This window comes from Onychomys torridus, chromosome 8, assembly GCF_903995425.1.
Source record: "Onychomys torridus chromosome 8, mOncTor1.1, whole genome shotgun sequence".
Classification (NCBI taxonomy): Eukaryota; Metazoa; Chordata; class Mammalia; order Rodentia; family Cricetidae; genus Onychomys; species Onychomys torridus.
In genome coordinates, this window is record NC_050450.1 from 49,872,902 (window position 1) to 49,892,382 (window position 19,481).

The window sequence follows — 19,481 nt, forward strand, 5'->3', positions numbered from 1 at the left end:
GATGATATTCACTGAGCCCGAATCCAAGCTCATGTCATATTCTAAAATATTGTGGTTTAAACAGTGATAAACACACTGTAGCCACTCCATGCTGAGGAAAGCCAAGGACAGTCAGCCGAGTGATACTTTAAAAAAATGAGCCGGGGGTGGTGGTGGTGGTGGTGGTGGTGGTGGTGGTGGCGGTGGTGGCGGCGGCGGCACACGCCTGTAATCCCAGCACTCAGGAGGCAGAGACAGGTGGCTCTCTGTGAGTTCGAGGCCAGCCTGGTCTACAGAGATAGTCCAGGACAGGCTCCAAAGCTACAGAGAAACCCCGTCTCGAAAACAAACAAACAAACAAACGATAAGATCATCTTTAAACAAACAAACAAAGCAACAGACAGGTGTGGTGGCACCTTTAATCCTAGTGTTCAGTGGGCAGAGCCAGGATGACCTCTGTGAGTTGAGAACAGCTTGGTCAACATAGTAAGATTTGTCAGCAAACAAACAAATGTATTCATATACACAGAATGGAATCAATTTTAAGCTGAGCATCAGTTTGCTGTTTCTGATTTCATCTTGGTAGTATTTTCTAACTATATTCTTAAAACACAAACCAACTCATTAAGTGCCACTGTTCTGCTGAAGACCATTCCCAATGCTGTTTCCTCACAATAACATGGCAATTTTCCCCCTACATATATGTCTATGAACTGTTATGCCTGGTACTGCAGAGGCCAGAAAAGAACTGGATGCCTTGGAACTGGAGGTACTGTTGTGAACCACCTTTATGGATGCTGAGAACTGGTTCTCTGGAAGAGCATCCAGTGCTCTTACCAGCTAAACCATCTCTCTTACTCCAACACCGTGAATCTTAACACATCCAAAGCCTTGCTAAACAGCAAGTACACAGTAAATGAACAAAAATGCTGACTGGATTGGCATTAGAGGAAAGACTCACCCACCCACCATTCTCAGGCAAGAAAGCAGAGAAACGTATTCATTTAAGCACTATTTTAGCCAGAAGGCTTTCCGAACTGTCTCATGTACTTCCTTGCCTCATTAAATACCATCATACCCTTCCAAGAGACAGTATAACAGCCAACAAAGTCATTAGTAAAACCAAAGGACTCTAATAAAAAGACTGATTGTCTCTTCAGAAGGCAAAACAGGAAATCTTATAAAGAAAGATCAAGGTTTGATGAGAAAGAACCTAGAAAGAACCAAGAAGAAACCTAGGAGGAAGAACTACTAGTCCAAATCAACAGCCCAGGAGCTGGCTAACCGGGAGAAAGAAGCTAATGAGGAACAAGTCTGGGAGGAGAGCGCCAATTCCCCCAGAATGCTGTATGCAAATGTTAGGCCAACAAGTGCAGTAACCCCAACCTGGCCTACACATAAGTGCCAACCTGACAAAATTAGGAAGTTATGGCCAGGTACAATGTGAATACTTAAGAGGTTGAGACAGAAGGATTACTTAATCCCCAGAGTTCAAGATCAGCCTGGGTAATCAAATATAAAAATTTGATTTAAAAAAAAAAAGAGCTAGCCGGGCAGTGGTGGCACACGCCTTTAATCCTAGCACTCAGGAGGCAGAAGCAGGTGGATCTCTGTGAGTTCAAGGCTAGCCTGGTCTCCAAAGTGAGTTCTAGGACAGGCACCAAAACTACACAGAGAAACCCTGTCTCAAAAAACAAAACAAAAGAGCTAAGTGCAAAAAAAAAAAAAAAAAAAAAAAACAAAACAATACTGATATGAGACATACTACAGAACTATATCATCCCAGAATATTAACATAAAAAATTAGATCTAGCTTACCTCTTCTTGAATATACTGTAAGAGGAAGGGGGATGCTCTTAAATTATCCACTGGAATGTTGAAGAAGCCCTGAATTTCCTTCTGGTGTAAATCCATAGTGATGAGGTGAGTCAGACCTTCAAACATAAGCCAAACATGTCAACAGTATGGGACTACTGTAACAGTGACTGAGCAAACTCTCTCCTACAGGGAAATACGGCACCTCCACGGCTCATCATTTCAGTAACACGAGATGCATGATTTTCACTTCCACTGAAAAACAGAGGTAGTGGCTAGAGAGACTCAGCAAATAATTCTTGCAGAGGATGTGAGTTTGGTTCCCAGCACACATTAGGAGACTTACAACCACCTGTAATTTCAGTTCCAGAGGCTGAGATACTCTTTTGGTCTCTAGCAGCCTACACATATGTGCACATACACATAAATAAAAATAAGCCCTTAAATAGTCATAATAATAACAACAACAAAGAAGCAGTGCTAAAATTGGAATCATAACAAAGCAGTGTTTCTGAAAGTGCTGTCACGGCAGATGGCATCTCCCAGAAGTTTCCAGATGACAAAACCCAATATGAACTACCAAGTCCAGGAGCCCTCACACACACTGTGTCAGTGTTTTGTAGGGTTCAGTGGTTAATACTGTCAACTTGAGAGGATTTACAATCACCGGGGAGATAAGCTGTGGAGACACACATGTGAGGGATCAGCCTCGGACATGCCTGTGAGGGTTATTTTGATTACATAAATGGGGTGACAGCATACTCTGGGCTGGCGTCTGGGGCTGCCCAAGGGGGAAGCTAGCTGAGTCCAGCACTCATCACGTTCCTTCCCGACTGCATACACAGTATAACACTTTGCATCAAGGTCCGGCTACTTTAACTTTTATGCTGTGATGGCCTGTCCCTTCCTTAAGTGGCTTCTGTCAGCTACCTGTCACAGCAGTGATAACAGGCTCTACATGGCTAAAGTTGCTGGAGTTTACGTTTTTTTTTAAAGCTGTGTTTTGTTTTTGCTTTCTTTGCAAAGCTACACTGGAAAATGTATTCTATAGTAAGTGTAAGAAGCAGCGGCTTGGGGAAGGGTCATTCCTTTGTGTGCACAAATTTCTGTCATAGTACCTGCTATAATCATATATACCCACACACAAGAACACACAGGCCCAGAGGCCCGACACATACAATGAGAACGGTGTAAGTCTTTACAAACATAAAATACTTAGACTGTGTAATGAACAGATAACCTATAGAATAGGAGAAAATCTTTGCCATCTATGTCAGACAGGGGAGGTGTTATCTAGAATATAAAGAAATGTACAAATTAAACACCAAAAACCAATCAAAATCCCAAGACAACAAGCCCCCAAGCTGCCAATCAAACAGAAAGCTAATGAACTGAACAGACAGTTCTCAAAAGAAGTCATGAAGGTCGGGCGGTGGTGGCACACACCTTGAATCCCAGCACTCAGAGGCAGAGGCAGGTGGATCTCTGAGTTCGAGGCCACCCTGGTCTACAGAAAGAGTTCCAGTACAGCCAGGGCTAGACAGTGAAATCCTGTCTCCAAAAAAAAAAGTCATGTAGATGGACAACAGATATTCTAGTGTTTGATACCTTGAGCTATCAGGGGAACAGAAATTAAAACTACTTTGAGCTGGGTGTGGTAAGCATGCCTTTAATCCCTTGAACTCTTGTTTAATTAGTGAGATCTCCCCAAAACTACTTTGTGATTCAATCTGACCCCAGTTGGAATAGAAATCACCAAGGAAACGAGTAACAGCAATTGCTGCCAAGGACATGGGAAAGAGAAACACCATTCACTGATCCTGGGAATACAAACTGATTCGGCCACCAAGAAACCACCGTGGAGATGTAGTGTTAAGGGCACTGGCTGCTCTTCTAAGGACTTGGTTCAGTTCCAGCACCCACATAGCAGTCTGGAACTCCAGTTCCAGAGGATCCAATGGATCCAAGGGCACTGCAAACATGTGGTACACGGATGTAACATGTAGTTAAAACATGGGTAAATATTTAAAAAAAGAAAGAACCATCATCTACCCCGTTGAACCACTTCTTGGCAGGTATGTTCTACCACACAAATACTTGCATATTCATATATAATGCTGCTCTATTCACAATCATAAGAGAACAGAATCGGCCGAGAAGTCCAAAAGGTGAATAGATAATGTAACTGTCACATATACACAATGGAATTTTATTCAGCTGTAAAGAAAAATTAAATTTGTGGGAAAATGGATCTGAAAATTATATTGAACAAAGTAATCCAGCTCAGAGAGACAAATATGCATGTCCTCTCTCACAGGTGGCGCGCGCGCGCGCGCGCGCACACACACACACACACACACACACACACACACACACACACACACACACGGCAGATGTAGATGTACACATCAACATGTCGTATGGATTAGGAAACTAGAAAGGTTTGCACCGGGAGAAGGAAGTGAGTATTGAGAAAGAAGGAACAGTAACACAGCAGAGCCTGCTTGGACAGCTCCAAGCCAGTGAGAAATCCTGTCTCAGAAAAAAGGTAAACGTCTCCCGAGGAACAACAGCCAAAGCTGCCCTCATGCACACACACACACACCTTTAAAATGCATGATGAAACCTAATAACCTGTACACTAATTTTAAAAAATATAAAAATGTTTTTAAAAATACTTAGGCTGTTACCTGAGAATGTTTAACAGAAAGCAACAAATGTGGTTTACAAAATACAATTATTTATAAAATGAAGATGGTTCCTGTACTAGAGTCTAGGTTCAAATGTGGAGATTTCTCACAAAATTAAAAACAGAACCATCAGAGGCTGCAGACATGACAGCCCTTTCCCTTTCTAAACTTGACTACGACTCAAACTGCCATGCCAACACAAATGTTAAACAAGTAATTCAGGAAAAAAATGAAACAGAACTTGTTTGCATTACTTCTGTGTCTTAGGAGCTGGAAGCAGAACTCTCTGCGGTTTTCTAATGAAACCAGACACTGGTTTACCTGTAGTGTGCTTTCCATGACTTCAGGTACCCATGGTTCAAAACACTTAATGAGAAGTGCCAGAAAGAAACAATTCATTTTTTTCTTTTGGTTTTTCGAAACAAGGTTTCTCTGTGTAGTTTTGGTGCTTGTCCTGGAGCTCACTCTGTAGACCAGGCTGGCCTCGAACTCACAGAGATGCCCCTGCCTCTGCCTCCCGAGTGCTGGGATTAAAAGGCATTCGATACTGCCTCTTGGAGAACAACTGATAATTTTAAAGCTCATGCCACCAGGAATAGGTGACCAGTCTTGTGATGTCCTTCTCTTCCCCCAGGACAGGGTATGGTGCTGTATGTGCCACTCAGCTGGGATGAGAAACGTACAATTGCAGTACTGCAGGGCCAGCACAGCTCCTGGGGAAGAGGTCCCCCCGCATAAACTCCCCGTCTTTAAAAGCTGTTTCACTGTTTGCACTCGGTTCAGAACTCGGTTCAAGAGAATGCTTTGAAATTTCTAAGGCAAAAAGTAAATCTGCCATAGTGGTACACACCTTTCGTCTCCTCCTCTAGAGGTAGAGACAGGCAAATCCCTGAGTTTGAGGCCAGCCTGGTCTACATAGTGAGTTCCAGGACAGCCAGGACTATATGAAGAGACTCTGTCTCAAACAAACAGACAGACAGGCAGACAGAGGCCCTCGACCCGCCATTCTTACCAGCTTTGCACATCATGGAAGCCAGCAGCTTTGAGACAATGGAGCCCCTTTTCCTCATCTTGCACTGCTTGCTGTAAGGAAAGTAGGGGATCACGCCGATGATGCTCTTGGCACATGAGGTCTTACATGCATACACCATGATCAGGAGCTCCATGATGGTGGTGTTCACATCCCTGAAACCCGTGGACAGTGTTAGACACTGAGTATCGTAGTTAGGACCATAATAAAAGACTTAAAGCATTAGACACAAAATGGACAAATCCCTCTTCTCGAAGAGCTCCACTTTCTCACTGAAAGAGACTATCAGAAGACAGCTTTCCATACCACATGCACTCAGCTACTGGGCAGTAGAGAGGAACTTCCTAGATCACTCTAAAATTACACTCCAGGGGCAATCCCTCCCAACATGCTCTGCAGAGCACCAGTGCCACCATCTTTTATTCCTCCTCCCTTGAGAGAGACAGTGTAATCCCACTCTCCACTCTCTCTCTCATGCACAGCCAAAGAAGCTTCAGTCTCCAAACAGCTCTCCAACTCTCATCAAAGCCTCTGACATTTGCCTAAATCCACCAGCTAATTAGTCTTTCTCTTTCCCAGCCTTTCTGCTGCCTCTAAGGCAGCTGCTCACCTGTGCCTGCAGTAGACACTGTCTCTCTGCCTCCTTGTGGCAATCTGAATGAAAATGGCCCCATAGGCTCATAGGGCCTGGCACTATTGGGAGGTGTGGCCTAGCTGGAGTAGGTGTGGCACTGTTGCAGGAAGCATGGCACTGGGGGTGGGCTTTGAGGTCTCATTCTCTTTGTGCTGCCTGCAGATCCAGATGTAGAACTTTCTGCTCCTTCTCCAGCACCATGTCTGCCTGTGTGCCACTGTGCGTCCCGAGCCATGATGGTAATGGACTAAACCTCTGAACTGTAAGCCAGCCCCAATTAAATGCTGTCCTTTAGAAGAGTTGCTGTGGTCATGGTGTCTCTTCACAGCCATGGGAACCCCAACTAGACACCACTGCTGCTTCCTGTGCTCCTTTCCTTGGTCCCACACCTCCTGCAGCGTCTGTCTCCTCCTCCCTTCACTCTGACAATGCTCAACAGGACCCAGACCTATCCCTCGCCCAAGATCACTTCCCAAGGCAATGCACTCGCTGAAGGCAGTTCCACCTGACTGTGAAAATCTAACCTATACTAAACGCCTGCCTCACCAGAAAACCGGCACCACTACCTCACTGGCCACTGTTCCTCAGGCTACTCTGGACAGAGTTCAAGGTGGCTGCATTCCTCTCTTCACGACCACTCCAGTGCTACCCCCTGGGTTGCAGGGCCTGCTGCTGCTCCCCTGCAGCCCTCAGTTCACACTCCAAACAGAGCAGCTTGTCTTTAAAGGGTCAAGGTCCTGAAATGGTCCCCACTCTACCCACAGCCAGGGCCCAGCATTAAGGGCTGCGCCTCCCAGGTCCCTCTATGATCTGTTCTCACTCTTCACCTTGACACTTGGCTCCACATGCCTTCCTTAGACACCCCTGCTCTCCCCTTCACTGAGGCCTGCCCTGTCTGTCCCTCCACCCTCTTACTACCATCATCCGAGTGCTGGGATTAAAGGCGTGCACCATGACTGCCCAGCGAACTTAGAGGCTCTTAATCAAGACAATTCCTCCACCAGTCAGTTAGTCTTAGTATTCCCCATTTCATGGTAATGTCACATAGCACTTACTAGTTTACAGTCTCCATGATAATCTATCCAATTCTGGTTTTTGTTTTTGAGACAGGGTTTCTCTGTGTAGCTTTGGAGCCTGTCCTGGAACTCGCTTTGTAGCCCAGGCTGGCCTCGAACTCACAAAGATCTGCCTGCCTCTGCCTCCCGAGTGCTGGGATTAAAGGTGTGCGCCACCACTGCCCGGCTTAATTTTTTTTTATAATTTATTTATTTATTATGTATACAGTGTTCTGGCTGTACATATCACTGCAGGCCAGAAGAGGGCACCAGATCTCATTAAAGATGGTTGTGAGCCACCATGTGGTTGCTGGTAATTGAACTCAGGACCTTTGGAAGAGCAAGCAGTGCTCTTAACCTCTGAGCCATCTCTCCAGCCCCCAATTCTAATTTTTGTTTTGTTTTCTTTGAGAGAAAGTCTCAGTATGCAGGGATTGCCAACCTTTTGGCACTGTGACAGGATACTGACATCTACAAATGTGTTGGGCCACAGATGTACACAAGCTATGGGCTACAAGACAAATACACCTTGTATATGATGCTACTCTAGAACTAACGATCTTCCTGCCTTAGCCTCTGAGTGCTGGGACTACAGGTATGTATTACCTTGTCTTGTTTATCATGTTCTCTGTGTGTCTTCCTCATTAGATCATTAACTGTTCTGAGCACGAAAGCACTTTGCACATGTAACAGGAACCCAATTATTGAAAATATTTACCAAATATTGTTAATAACTGAACAAATCTGATCCCAGATGAATTAAAATACTGTCAGAAAAGCATTCTGTGGGGAATAGTAAGTAGAGGAACGCCAACAAGTAGTCACCCTAAGGCCAACAATCAGGAGAACCAACAAGCTTACCACCACAAACTCAGATAAGCAAATGGATGACCGGAAGATGTCAGTTCCTGGGCAGAATCTCCTTCATTTCAAATCTGTCTTAGGATTTTAGTAGCTCACACTAGTCTGTACTAAATGAAGCAAGGGATGCAGTATAAGTTAGTGGGACAGTGCTTGCCCAGCAATAGGAGGCTCTTAGTCTGAGGCCCCTTCTGCCATTTTCCATCCAGCAAGTTAGCCAACCAACACAAGGTGGCAGCAGCTGAACATGACACTATCAAATCCTCAGTCTGTCTATTTCTTGGCATCTCAGAGAGAAGATCCTGATGAGCAGGCTTTCCGCAGCCCAGTTAAGACTGAGAACTCAATGGAGCACATGGAGAGGGAAAGATTTGATTAGAAGAATAAGGACCTGACAAAGAGCTGATAACAGTCCTGTCACAGAACCTAAGTGCCAACTTGATCCTTTTTTTTTTTTTTTTTTTTTTTTAAGTTTCTTGAGACAGGGTTTCTCTGTGTATCTGCCGTAGGCTGTCCTGGAACTCACTTTGTAGACCAGGCTGGCTTTGAACTCATGGAGATCTGCCTGCCTCTGCTTCCCAAGAGCTGGGATTATAGGTGTGCACCACCACCTCCAAGTCACCTTGATTCTTGATTTCTAGAAAAACTATATATGTTCTGTCATTAGGAGCCTCTACTCGTCGGGCTGTGGTGGCGCACGCCTTTAATCCCAGCACCCAGGAGGCAGAGCCAGGAGGATCTCTGGAGAACAAGAGTCTGGGGCTGGCCTGGAAATAAAGCAAGAGTTTAAAACAAAATGAAGAAGGGATCAAGGAAGAGGGTAAAAGTTGGCAGTTTCACTAGAAAAACTAGCAAAAGGGGGCTGCAGAGACGGCTCACTGGTGAAGAGCACAGGCTCTCCTAGTGTTCATGAGTATTGTGGTACTGCTCTGGCTCAGGTTCCACTGGATCTGGAAGCTTCCAAATTGAAGCTCACGCCCATCTTTAACGCCAGTCCCAGGGGATCTGATGCCCTCTTCTGACCTCTGCAGGTACTTGGCACACATATAGTGCACAGATAAACATGCAGGCAAGACACTCATAAATAAATAAATAAAACAAAAGACTAGCAAAAGCACACCAGTTTTATAACTAACTTCCCCTGTGTGGCCAGGTCTTCAGACTCTAAGAGGGATACCCAAGAGGCATTGAGAAACCACTTACTTTGAGATGGTCTGGATGATAAATACATCTTTTCCTCTCACAGACTCTTGGATTTGGACTCTTGTTTCTAAAGGGAAAAGGAGAGAAAGGTATAGTTCAAATTTTTAAGACATATGCTAAGTCTGCATCAATTCCCAGCCTTATAAATACAGAAACCAGGACTACTACCAGACAACAAAACTCACTGACATTAAGCGTTTCCCCATTAGCCATACTTTCAAATCAAATCTACATTTCTCCCTCACATGTAAGCAGTGTCTGCCATGTCACACTGAGGACAGTCCCTGCCAAGAAATGATGTACTCAGTCATCCAGCCAGCATCAACTGAGAACTGAAGCATAAATGTAGTGTATTGTGGAATAAAAGAGGACCAGGGAATAGCCCTGCTCTTAAACACCTATTGTTAGCAACAAGGAATAAATCCAGGACCGAACACTCCACAGGGGTAGGAAAAAGGCAAGGTGTGGTCCAGCTCTATATGAAGGGAAAGCACATCACTTTCTGGGCATGGTGGCACTTGTCTAGAATTCCAGCACTCAGGAAGCTGAGACAAGAGGATACAAGAGTTGGAAGCTAGCCCAGGCCACAAAGTAAGACCCTGATTCACGAACACAACAAACAAAAACAAATATAAAAATTTTAAACATGAAAAAAATCCAATCACTTGAAGCCAGGGTTCACACAAAACTAGCAACAACAACAACAACAAAAACCATAATTATAGCTAGCATCTTGAAATGTGACAAAAGAATTCTATTTATGTGCAAGAACTTAGATGTAGGCGATGTGGCCAGGTGTCTAGGGATTAAGTAATGTATTCAGATAGGAAAACATCAAAGCTACATGGCAGACATCAATATGGCCAGTCACAGTACTGTTTTTTCAATTATCTCATATGTTTGAAAGTTTTCATTAGAAATATTGGCTTTCATTAAAAAAGTACGCTGGGCAGTGGTGGTGCACACACCTTTTTTTTGTTGTTTGTTTTTGTTTTGTTTTGTTTGTTTGCTTTTTTGAGACAGGGTTTCTCTGTGTAGCTTTGCACCTTTCCTGGAACTCACTCGGTAGGGTAGCCCAGGCTGGCCTCGAACTCACAGAGATCTGCCTGGTTCTGCCTCCCGAGTGCTGGGGAACAGAGCCAGGCAGATCTCTGTGAGTTCGAGGCCAGCCTGGGCTACCGAGTGAGTTCCAGGAAAGGCTTCAAAAATACACAGAGAAACCCAGTCTCAGAAAAACAAACAAACAAACAAACAAAAAAAGTTGTCAAGCTGAAGATGTAGCTCAGTGGTAGAATGCTTTGCTCAAGGCTCTGTGTTCCATCTCAGTAATGGGGGGCGGGAGGGGGATGTGGTGATGCCCACTTGAAATATCAGTATTCAGGAGGCTAAGGCAAGAGGATCTCTAGTTTGAAGCTAACCTGGGCTACATGATGAATTCAAGGCCAGCTTGGGCTACATAGTAAGGCACTGATTCAAAACCAACAAAATCATTAGAAAAAAAAGTGTGTGCTTACAAAAGAATGTGGTATGATGCTACAAATGAGCTTTAGAGCCAAGAAATTTGGATCTAAATTCTGGTACTGCTACTTGTGGGACCTCATATCTATCCCTGACCCAGGTTTTCAGCATCTAGGACAGTAAGGAATACCGAAGCTAGTTTCCCTTCCCTAAACCAGGGAATGTCCATCCCATTACTCCTAAGCCTGGGGACTGAAGCCACCTGCCTTGTCCCACAGCCCCATCCTCCCACAGCTCTCCCTCATCAAGAGAACCTCCCCGACTTCAATCATGCTCTGCCCTGTAGCCACCATCTTAGGAAAACTTAGGGTTGGGGATTTAGTTCAGTGGTAGAGCGCTTGCCTAGCAAGTGCAAGGCCCTGGGTTTGATCCTCAGCTCAAAAAAAAAAAAGGAAAACTTAGAGGAGCAGCAGTGCTGGTGAGAGCTTTTTAAGATGTAAATACCAGACAAAATCCTATAGTGAAAACAGAGAGAATGAGTGTTTACTGAGCACCTACTATATGTCAAGTACAGAGATTGCCCCATTTATTACTGGCCAAGGATAAGGAGTAAGATTCTCATGTCCACATAAGCTGTCCATTACCCCTGCTAGAATAAGTTCACTAAGAATTTCCACAATTCTAAAGAAATGCCAAAGATTAAATAATATTTCTTAGAACTATTTCCTAGCAATACTTTAAGGCATTAACCCTTGGCCTTAGAGAAAATAAATAACCAGTTGAGGTCAGAGGTACAGCTCAGTAGGTAGGCATGCATAAGGTCCTGGGTTTGATAATACAGCACATATGAGCATGGGTTTACATGTAATCCTGCACATGGCCACATACCTACAAACTAAAAGATTAGGCACACAGTACTTAATCATGTTACCTACAGCAAAATAACTTCAACCAACAAGTAACTAACATTCCAACTAGCTGACCAGCTAGTTACATACTTATGTGGTAATTACTGAATGAGACCCAAGAAGCAGCATTTAAACCCTACATGTGAATTGTACCAAGGTTACTTCTATACGGTATTAGTAAGGAATAAAAATCACATCCTCCACCTTGCCTGCCTGACTTCCTGCTGTCAGAACTAACTAGATAACTGAATCTAACTGTCTGGCAGTCAAGGATTACTTGATGACCCATTAGACAACATTCTGCAAGTAGACCCACAATACATATGTCCAAGGAAGCTCACCTCTGTTAGGTTCCTGGTAAACCTGCACTTTGCCCATCTCCACCCCCAGCCGCCTAGAGAAGAGAAAGGGGAAAAGCTGAGAAGACAACAGAATAGACCCAACATCTTTACTATTAAAGATGACTTCTAAGTTGACAAAAGTAAGTTATTCTAATTATAAGATAAAGTAAATATCATAGCCTATCTGTTGTTGCCTACCCCTGACCTCACCCCATGACCACCCATGGCCTATGCAATCTGGCTCTCCTCCTTCACAGGCCATCTTCCTAGTGCTCCATGGTCCATAGCCCACATTCCCCACAGGCACCAACACCAACACAGGCCTTGGAACCTGTTGTTCTCTCTGCATAAAGGGGTGAGCTCCGCCTCAACCTTCATCTGATGCTTTACTTGGGTCTCTCAATTCCTAGACACCCCTAGGTTTAGAAGGTACCTGAGCACCTAAGCTAAGGAAGACTATTCTACCCATCTGTATGCCCTCACTGCCTTCTTCCTGGCATTTGTTACCACCTGAAATTACCTAGTTGGTTGTCTTAGCTTGCTTGTCTGTCTCCCATACTAAAATGTAAACTACATGAAAGGAAAGCTTTTGACTGGCCTGCTCATGGTTAACTCACAGCATCCAGATCAAGGTTTTATGTATAGCAGAGATTTGGTAAGTGTTTAATCAGTTTCTAAAAACCACACTAAACTATAATCAGTAAAAACCATTCTCATATTCTGCACGCATCTCTGTTTGCTAGACTCCAATACTTTATCTACAGTGGTGCCTACCATGCCTGGGAGTTATGGTCACTCACATATAGTAGCCCCGAGTATATTCAGATGATATGCAGGTTAGCTATGCTTTTGAGCCTGATAATCAGCGATAATCTGATTATCAAATTTAAAATATCACATAGTGCATACGGATTTGACTGGTAAAACTGGAACTCACTCAGCAATTTTCCTTGAAAGCTCCATACACGATGAATTGGAATTTGCTGAAAACAACACCAGACCTCCTTTGGTTATGTTCATCTTGGTTTCTAATTCAGGAGGCGCCACACAAAACATCAAAACCTTCTTGGTTTTCCACTTCTCAGAGCCTAGAAGAAAAGAGTACATATATACAATTCACCTGAGCAGTTAAACAAAAAATGACTTCAGCAGAAGGAAACTAGCTGCCACCATAATGGAAAATAGTTGCCACTTTTACCTTAAGGGAGATACACTACGGGCAAGCAGAACCCTTGGAGTTTAAGGTTGCAAATGGTACCACACAACTTCATTACTTTTCATACCCACTGGGAATAAATGATAAACTTACAAGAAAGGCGGAGCTGAAGAGCTCAGTGTTTTACTGTTTGCTGCTTAAAGTCAATTATGGACAACCTCCTGTTATTCTCTGCCAACAAAATTCCTCCTGGATTAACACAGAAAAATGGCAGAGCCATTAGCAAGAACATAGACTAGCTGATCCTTAAACAAAGAATAAATGGCCCAGATCCCCACACCCCCACCCTGAGGCTGCTCTGTATCACATCTACAATTCATCCTGTTGGTGCTGGAGGTGGTTCTGGGCTTAAGAGCACTGGCTGTTCCTCAGAGGACCTAGGTTCAATTCCTAGCACCCACAAAATGGCTTACAAATGTCTGTAACTCCAGTTCTGGGAATCCAACACCCTCATCTGCCCTCAGCACCAGGCAAGCATAACGTGCAGACATAAATAAAAATTTAATAACAATAATGAGTAAAAGACTCACTGGGCATGGCAGGACACACCTTTAATCTTAGCACTTGGGAGGCAGAGGCAGGAGAATCTCTGTGAATTCAAGACCAGCCTAGTCTACAGAGCAAGTTCCAGAACAGCAGGGTTGACATAGAAACTGCCTCAAAAGACAAATAAATAAATAAGTGATCTGCCTTGTCATGTTCCTTCTCAACTACAACAAGGCTGACAAGATAATAATGCTGTAGGGAATGTTAAGTGGCCCCCAAATGACAGACAGCAGGACAAGAGCAGGGCCTAGCCTAAAGGTCACCATCCTCTGGGTTAAGAGTCCTCTCACAGTGAGTGCCAGACTGGGTGGAAGCTATGAGGAGCCAAGCCCACATATCCATCTTTCCTCTCCCTGTCTTCCCTGGTTTACTCAGCTTAGCCAGCTCTTGGGGGGTGTGCTGGTACAGCTGCGTTTTAATTTTTATTACTCAAATTAAAACATTTATTATGCAAAAACCTAGAAATACATCTTCCTAGTAAAAACCTGAGCCATCACAACTAAGGCTCTTCCAGGACTCCTCCCCAGCAGGGAGGGTTATTTCAGCACAACAAACACATGCCTCAGGCACTTTCCACACATTCAGACACATGAACTCCATACACATATGGAAAAACACATTCAATGTTTCTAGTTCAAAAAAGTATCCCTGCCGGGCAGTGGTGACACACACCTTTAATCCCAGCACTCAGGAGGCAGAGTCAGGCAAATCTCTGTGAGTTCGAGTCCAGCCTGGTCTACAAAGTGAGATCCAGGACAGGTACCAAAGCTACACAGAGAAATTCTGTTGGGGGTGGGTGGGTGGAGTATCCTTGTGAATATCTGTAATTTGCTTTTCACCAAACAACTTGAGTCAAGCAACCTATTCTGTTCTCCCGAACTGCCACCTGGACTTCCATAGTGTGGCTCTGCTGCTGTCAGTCCGCCATCATCTGGGACAGGCTACATGCACGCAGGCACGCACGCATGCGGCAGTGGGACCACCTGGTCCGGGGTAGTTCAGTGCAGTCACCAGCAGGCTAGGAGAGCACATCTGCAGCAGAGCACCCTTTAAGAGACATTCCAAAGGAGAAAGCCTAAGGTTCCAACACAGGCTACAGGGCAAGTTCCCTTAAACTTACAAGTCACTAACAGAAATGTCTGTACAGCCCACCAACTAATGCTAGTTAAGAGTCCACTGGTGAACACTGTGGAATGTGGCTGAGTCCACTGCTCCACGGATACTACCCAGTCAAGCCCAGTCCTCCCAAAGCCTGCTTTCATAAACAAGCCAATTCATTTGCTTACCAACTGTTCCTAGATATGCTGAGCACAGCCACAAGGCCTGAATTCTCTTGTCCCTTCTGTAAAAAGTATTTCAATCCTGGCTTTCAGAGAATGCAGCTCAGCTTCAGAAAATAGGGTGGGGTAGAAAATAAACACTAAGACTGGCAGGGCTGGAGTGATGGCTGAGGGTTAGCAGGCTCCCAAAAGTCACGTGGCAGCTTTGGTTATCTACTAAATTCAGTAATATGCAAGGGATGGTCACCTTTCCACACTACCTCAACTTTGAATAAGAAGTCCTAAATAACAACACAAAGATCCTGAGAGGACCTGGAAGGACTCTCAGAGGAACTTCAGCCTCTCTCTGCTAGGTCTACAGGACTCCAGTCCCTGGGCCTGGAGCCCACACCTCTGAGGCCTATCACTCCGATTCTTCCTCTCCTTGTAGCCTCTGGTTCTTTAAAGGAAACATACTACTCTTCATTCACACAACAGCCCAGTCTTTCTCAGCCATGTGTCCCTCTAGGGCATCTCCTGAAGCCTTTCCTTTTGTGGTTCAAATGCACACAGCCTGTTCTCCAAAGGTGACTCCAGAGCAACAGCTTCTAAAGTCAAACTTTGACATAAGAGCTGGGGTGTAGCTTAATGGTAGAAGCTCAATGGTAGAAGGCTTGCCTACCATGAGGCAGGCCTTGGGTTCCATTCAAATCCTAATGTATGCCCACCCTTGAACAGCAGAGGGCTGGCAGAATAAAGGGCATCAGAAGAATCACTGTGACTGCCCAACTCACAAGCTCTTCACCTCTAAGGACAGTTACTGGTTCCATTCTCCCTCACCCTGTTAGAAATTCTGTATTTTGTTTTTGAGATAGGGTCTCTCTATGTAGCCCTGGCTGGCCTGGAACTCACTATGAAGGCTTACCACAGACTCACAAATACCCTCCTGCCATGGCCTCCAAATGCTGGGATTAAAGGTGTGCATGCACCACCAGCACCAGCACCAAGACCAGCCTCCAACTGTGATATGCTTTTTTATCAGGCTCAGGATCACTAGCAGAGGGCTAGCAGGTACCCATTGGCACAAAGTTTCAATGTGAAATAGAGTACAGAGAATGTTCCCCCTCCGCCCTCCCATGTGCTATAATTACTTTGTTGTTTAACCTAAACTTTCTCTAGAATGTGCAAAAATTATTTATGCATAGATGAAATTCCAGAAGAATCCTAGCACCTTTTATGAAGCCAATCATCTCTCTGAATGAGATAATCTGTCAGGTCTCCACACTGAAGGAGATCACTTGTTTTAGATGGATTCACTATTTCAAAATCACCATCAGACTTCAACATTCATACTAGAGACTAGAAGCCTCAGTGTGTGTTGTGTCCCCTCTGAGGCATCCAGGGTGTAACACACACACACACACACACACAACAAAGACAGCCTCTCCACCAAAACTGAAGGTCTGGGCAGCAGAGGCTCAACCAGCGTATGCTGAACAAAGCCTCACTTCAGGTACACTAACTAGCAAACAGAACTGAAATTCATGTGTTGACAAAAAGCGTACAGGAGTTACTTTTATTAGTGATGTCCCTCACTCCAAGAAAATCTGCTTCCGTGGTACAGCGTCTGCCCATGCACAGGCCTGGGTTCCAACTGCAGCATGGAAAAAAAGCTGACACTGGATTGGTGGTGTACCTTTGTGAAAAGTGGGTGCTTTGTGCTGCAGGCCTGGATTCAACCAACACCAAAAACAAAAAGGACAAAATAAAAATAACCATCAAGAAACTGTAGGGCAGAGCCGAAACTGCAACACTCTTCCATCCTCTGTGGTGCCCGGCACTTTGCACATCTATCATCAGAATGCTTTCATTGGCTAATGCTGTTTGCCGAGTTTCCTTTTTTTTTTTTTTTTTTTTTTGTGACAACTTGGAGAAGCAGGAAACAGATTTAAGATTATTTTAAACCTGGGGAAGTAATACTTTTAATCTTATTTAATGTGTGTGGGTGTTTCCTCTGCATGTTTGTCTGCACGAATGTGAGCCTGGTAGCGTTGGAGGCCAGCAGAGGGGATCAGATTCTGTAGGCCTGGCATTAGAGGTGGTTGTGGGCCTGGCATTAGAGATGGTTGTGGGCCTGGCATTAGAGGTGGTTGTGGGCTGCCACGTGGGTGGGGTGCTAGGACTCAAACCTAGCCCCACACCTGGGAAAGTAGTTTTAATAAGACAGGTTGTCATTACTTTCTAGACTTAAACAAAATCATACTAGATAAAAGCTTCTGCAACTTTCGGCCTCTTCCTCAGGACAGTGGCCCCTACAGGACTGAGCTTAGCTGCAGTCTGACTTGTAATACAGTTCCTTGCATACAATAATAGGTTGCACTGGGGGCTGGAGAGATGGCTCAGAGGTTAAGAGCACTGGCTGTTCTTCCAGAGGTCCTGAGTTCAATTCCCAGCAACCACATGGTGGTTTACAACCATCTGTAATGAGATCTGGTGCCCTCTTCTGGCATAAAGGCATACATGCAGGCAGAACACTGTATATGTAATAAATAAATTGTTAAAAAAAAAAAATAGCTGGGTGGTGGTGGCATACGCCTTTAATCCCAGCACTCGGGAGGCAGAGCCAGGCAGATCTCTGTGCGTTCGAGGCCAGCCTGAGCTACCAAGTGAGTTCTAGGAAAGGCGCAAAGCTACACAGAGAAATCCTGTCTCAAAAAACCAAAAAAAAAAAAAAAAAAGGTTGCATGACTCTCCATTACACATACACACACACAAAAGACTTGGCAACCTGATGAAACTCCACAATCAAGAGAATCAGACAAGGGGCTGGAGAGGTGGCTCAGAGGTTAAGAATACTGGCTGTTCTTCCAGAGGTCCTGAGTTCAATTCCCAGCAACCACATGGTGGCTCACAACCATCTGTAATAAGACCTGGCTCCCTCTTCTGGCTTACAGGAATACATCCAAAACCTGGCTCCCTCTTCTGGTTTACAGGAATACAAGCAAGACCTGGCTCCCTCTTCTGGCTTACAGGGAGGGATACATGCAAACAGAACACTGCATACATGATAAATAAGTCTTAGAAAAAAAAAAAAGAGAGAGAATCACACAAATACCCAGATTTTGAAATGTCTATTACAAACATACCTTACCCAGAAAAAGATACATTTTAAGTGCCAAAGAAAGAACACAGAACTATTTTTGGATGTTGTCAGTTTTTGGAATTTATCCCAAGTAAAGAGCTTTATGGTCAATAATGGGAACTGCAAGATTTTTTTTTTTTTCCTTAAGACTTTTTAGCCCTGTCTGGCCTGGAAATCGCTATGCAGACCAGGCTGGCCAGCCTCGAACTCGAGATTTTTTTCCACCTGCTCCACAAACCGCAAGATTATTTAAGGGACTAAACACTGGCTCTATGTTAAATCTCAGGGTAGGTAATAGCTACAGTGTTCCTATCTCTGCAAATATTGGGTGATAATGGTACAAACCAGTGCAGTTAAAAGGATAAAGACAAGAAGGGTGTCCTATAGTGGGGCTCAATAGCATGCATCATTTTTATTTGTGCATTTAAATTCTGAAGCACTGGGGCAGGGTTGGCTCACAGGCAGGCCTCTTGCATAGCCTGCAGCACCTTGCGTTCGGCCCCAGCACCGCATGGCCAAAAAAAAAAAAAAAAAGGAAAGAAACCGTAAGACACTAGAACTCACACTTCCTCAGGCCTCAAAGCCCGGTTCAGTGTTTTCGTATCCCTCACAAAAGCTGAACACCCCAACTGCGCCAATATCAAAATAAGAAAAATGAGTCCTTATCAACAACGAAAGGGCATTTTTGGGTAGAGTCTCTTACACCGCTCCTCCTACGTCTGAGTGGAGTGCAATCTATTCCTTTCCCAGCCACTAAGGTCGGTCGAGCCGAACGCGGCGCTCCGGGCTCGCCCAGGAGCAGCAAGGACCGCGGCTCCCGCACGGCACCGCGCAGGCTCGCCGGGCCGCAGTCCGCCCGCCGCGGCTCCCGCCCGCCTACCTGGTCCCGACCCCAGCCCGGCCCGCCGCAGCCTCGGCTGCCGGAGGAGGAGAGCACAGCGCTCCGCACGGCGTCTTACAGCAAAATGGCGACCCCAGCGCGAGAACGGCGTTCGAGACTGCGAGGCCGGGGGCGGGGCCTGAGGGCAGCTGGCTGGCGTGGGCGTGGTCACGGGGCGCGGACCAGAGAGGGCAGGAGGTGTGGGGAGAGGGCGCTGCCTCCGAGGCTGTGGGCGTGGCCCGTTGGAGTGGGAGGGGGGATGTGGTGTGGGCGTGGCCGGACTTGAGGGGCGGGGCACTGTGACCGAGAGTTCGGTTGAGACTGTGGGAGTGGCCCGCCCGCCCAGGGGTGTAAGGTGTGTGTGGGGGCTGGGGGTGCAGGAGTGGAAGAATGGACACAAGTATGGAGATACGGATGAGCAGAGAGGTGTGGTGGTCGGAGAGCCTAGCCTAACCGCTGTGAAA

General features: G+C 45.3%; 1 protein-coding gene across 5 annotated transcripts in view; it reads right to left on the bottom strand.

Annotated features, from left to right (window-relative positions):
- The window catches only part of Prpsap2 (phosphoribosyl pyrophosphate synthetase associated protein 2), a 34,803-nt gene extending 15,585 nt beyond the window's left edge, over positions 1–19,218 (bottom strand). Inside the window, exons 1-7 of one of the 5 annotated variants that reach the window (XM_036195765.1) lie at positions 19,018–19,151; positions 13,284–13,379; positions 12,912–13,062; positions 11,975–12,027; positions 9,268–9,334; positions 5,497–5,669; positions 1,798–1,913 (exon numbers count right to left, since the gene is read on the bottom strand). In XM_036195765.1, coding sequence (XP_036051658.1) covers positions 1,798–1,913; positions 5,497–5,669; positions 9,268–9,334; positions 11,975–12,027; positions 12,912–13,030 — 528 coding nt within the window. In that variant the 5' untranslated portion in view covers positions 13,031–13,062; positions 13,284–13,379; positions 19,018–19,151. Of the gene's footprint in view, positions 1–1,797; positions 1,914–5,496; positions 5,670–9,267; positions 9,335–11,974; positions 12,028–12,911; positions 13,063–13,283; positions 13,380–19,017 lie in introns of all 5 variants that reach the window. The other 4 variants (XM_036195766.1, XM_036195767.1, XM_036195769.1 and 1 more) reach the window with 4 other exon arrangements.
- Positions 19,219–19,481: the final 263 nt, after the last annotated feature.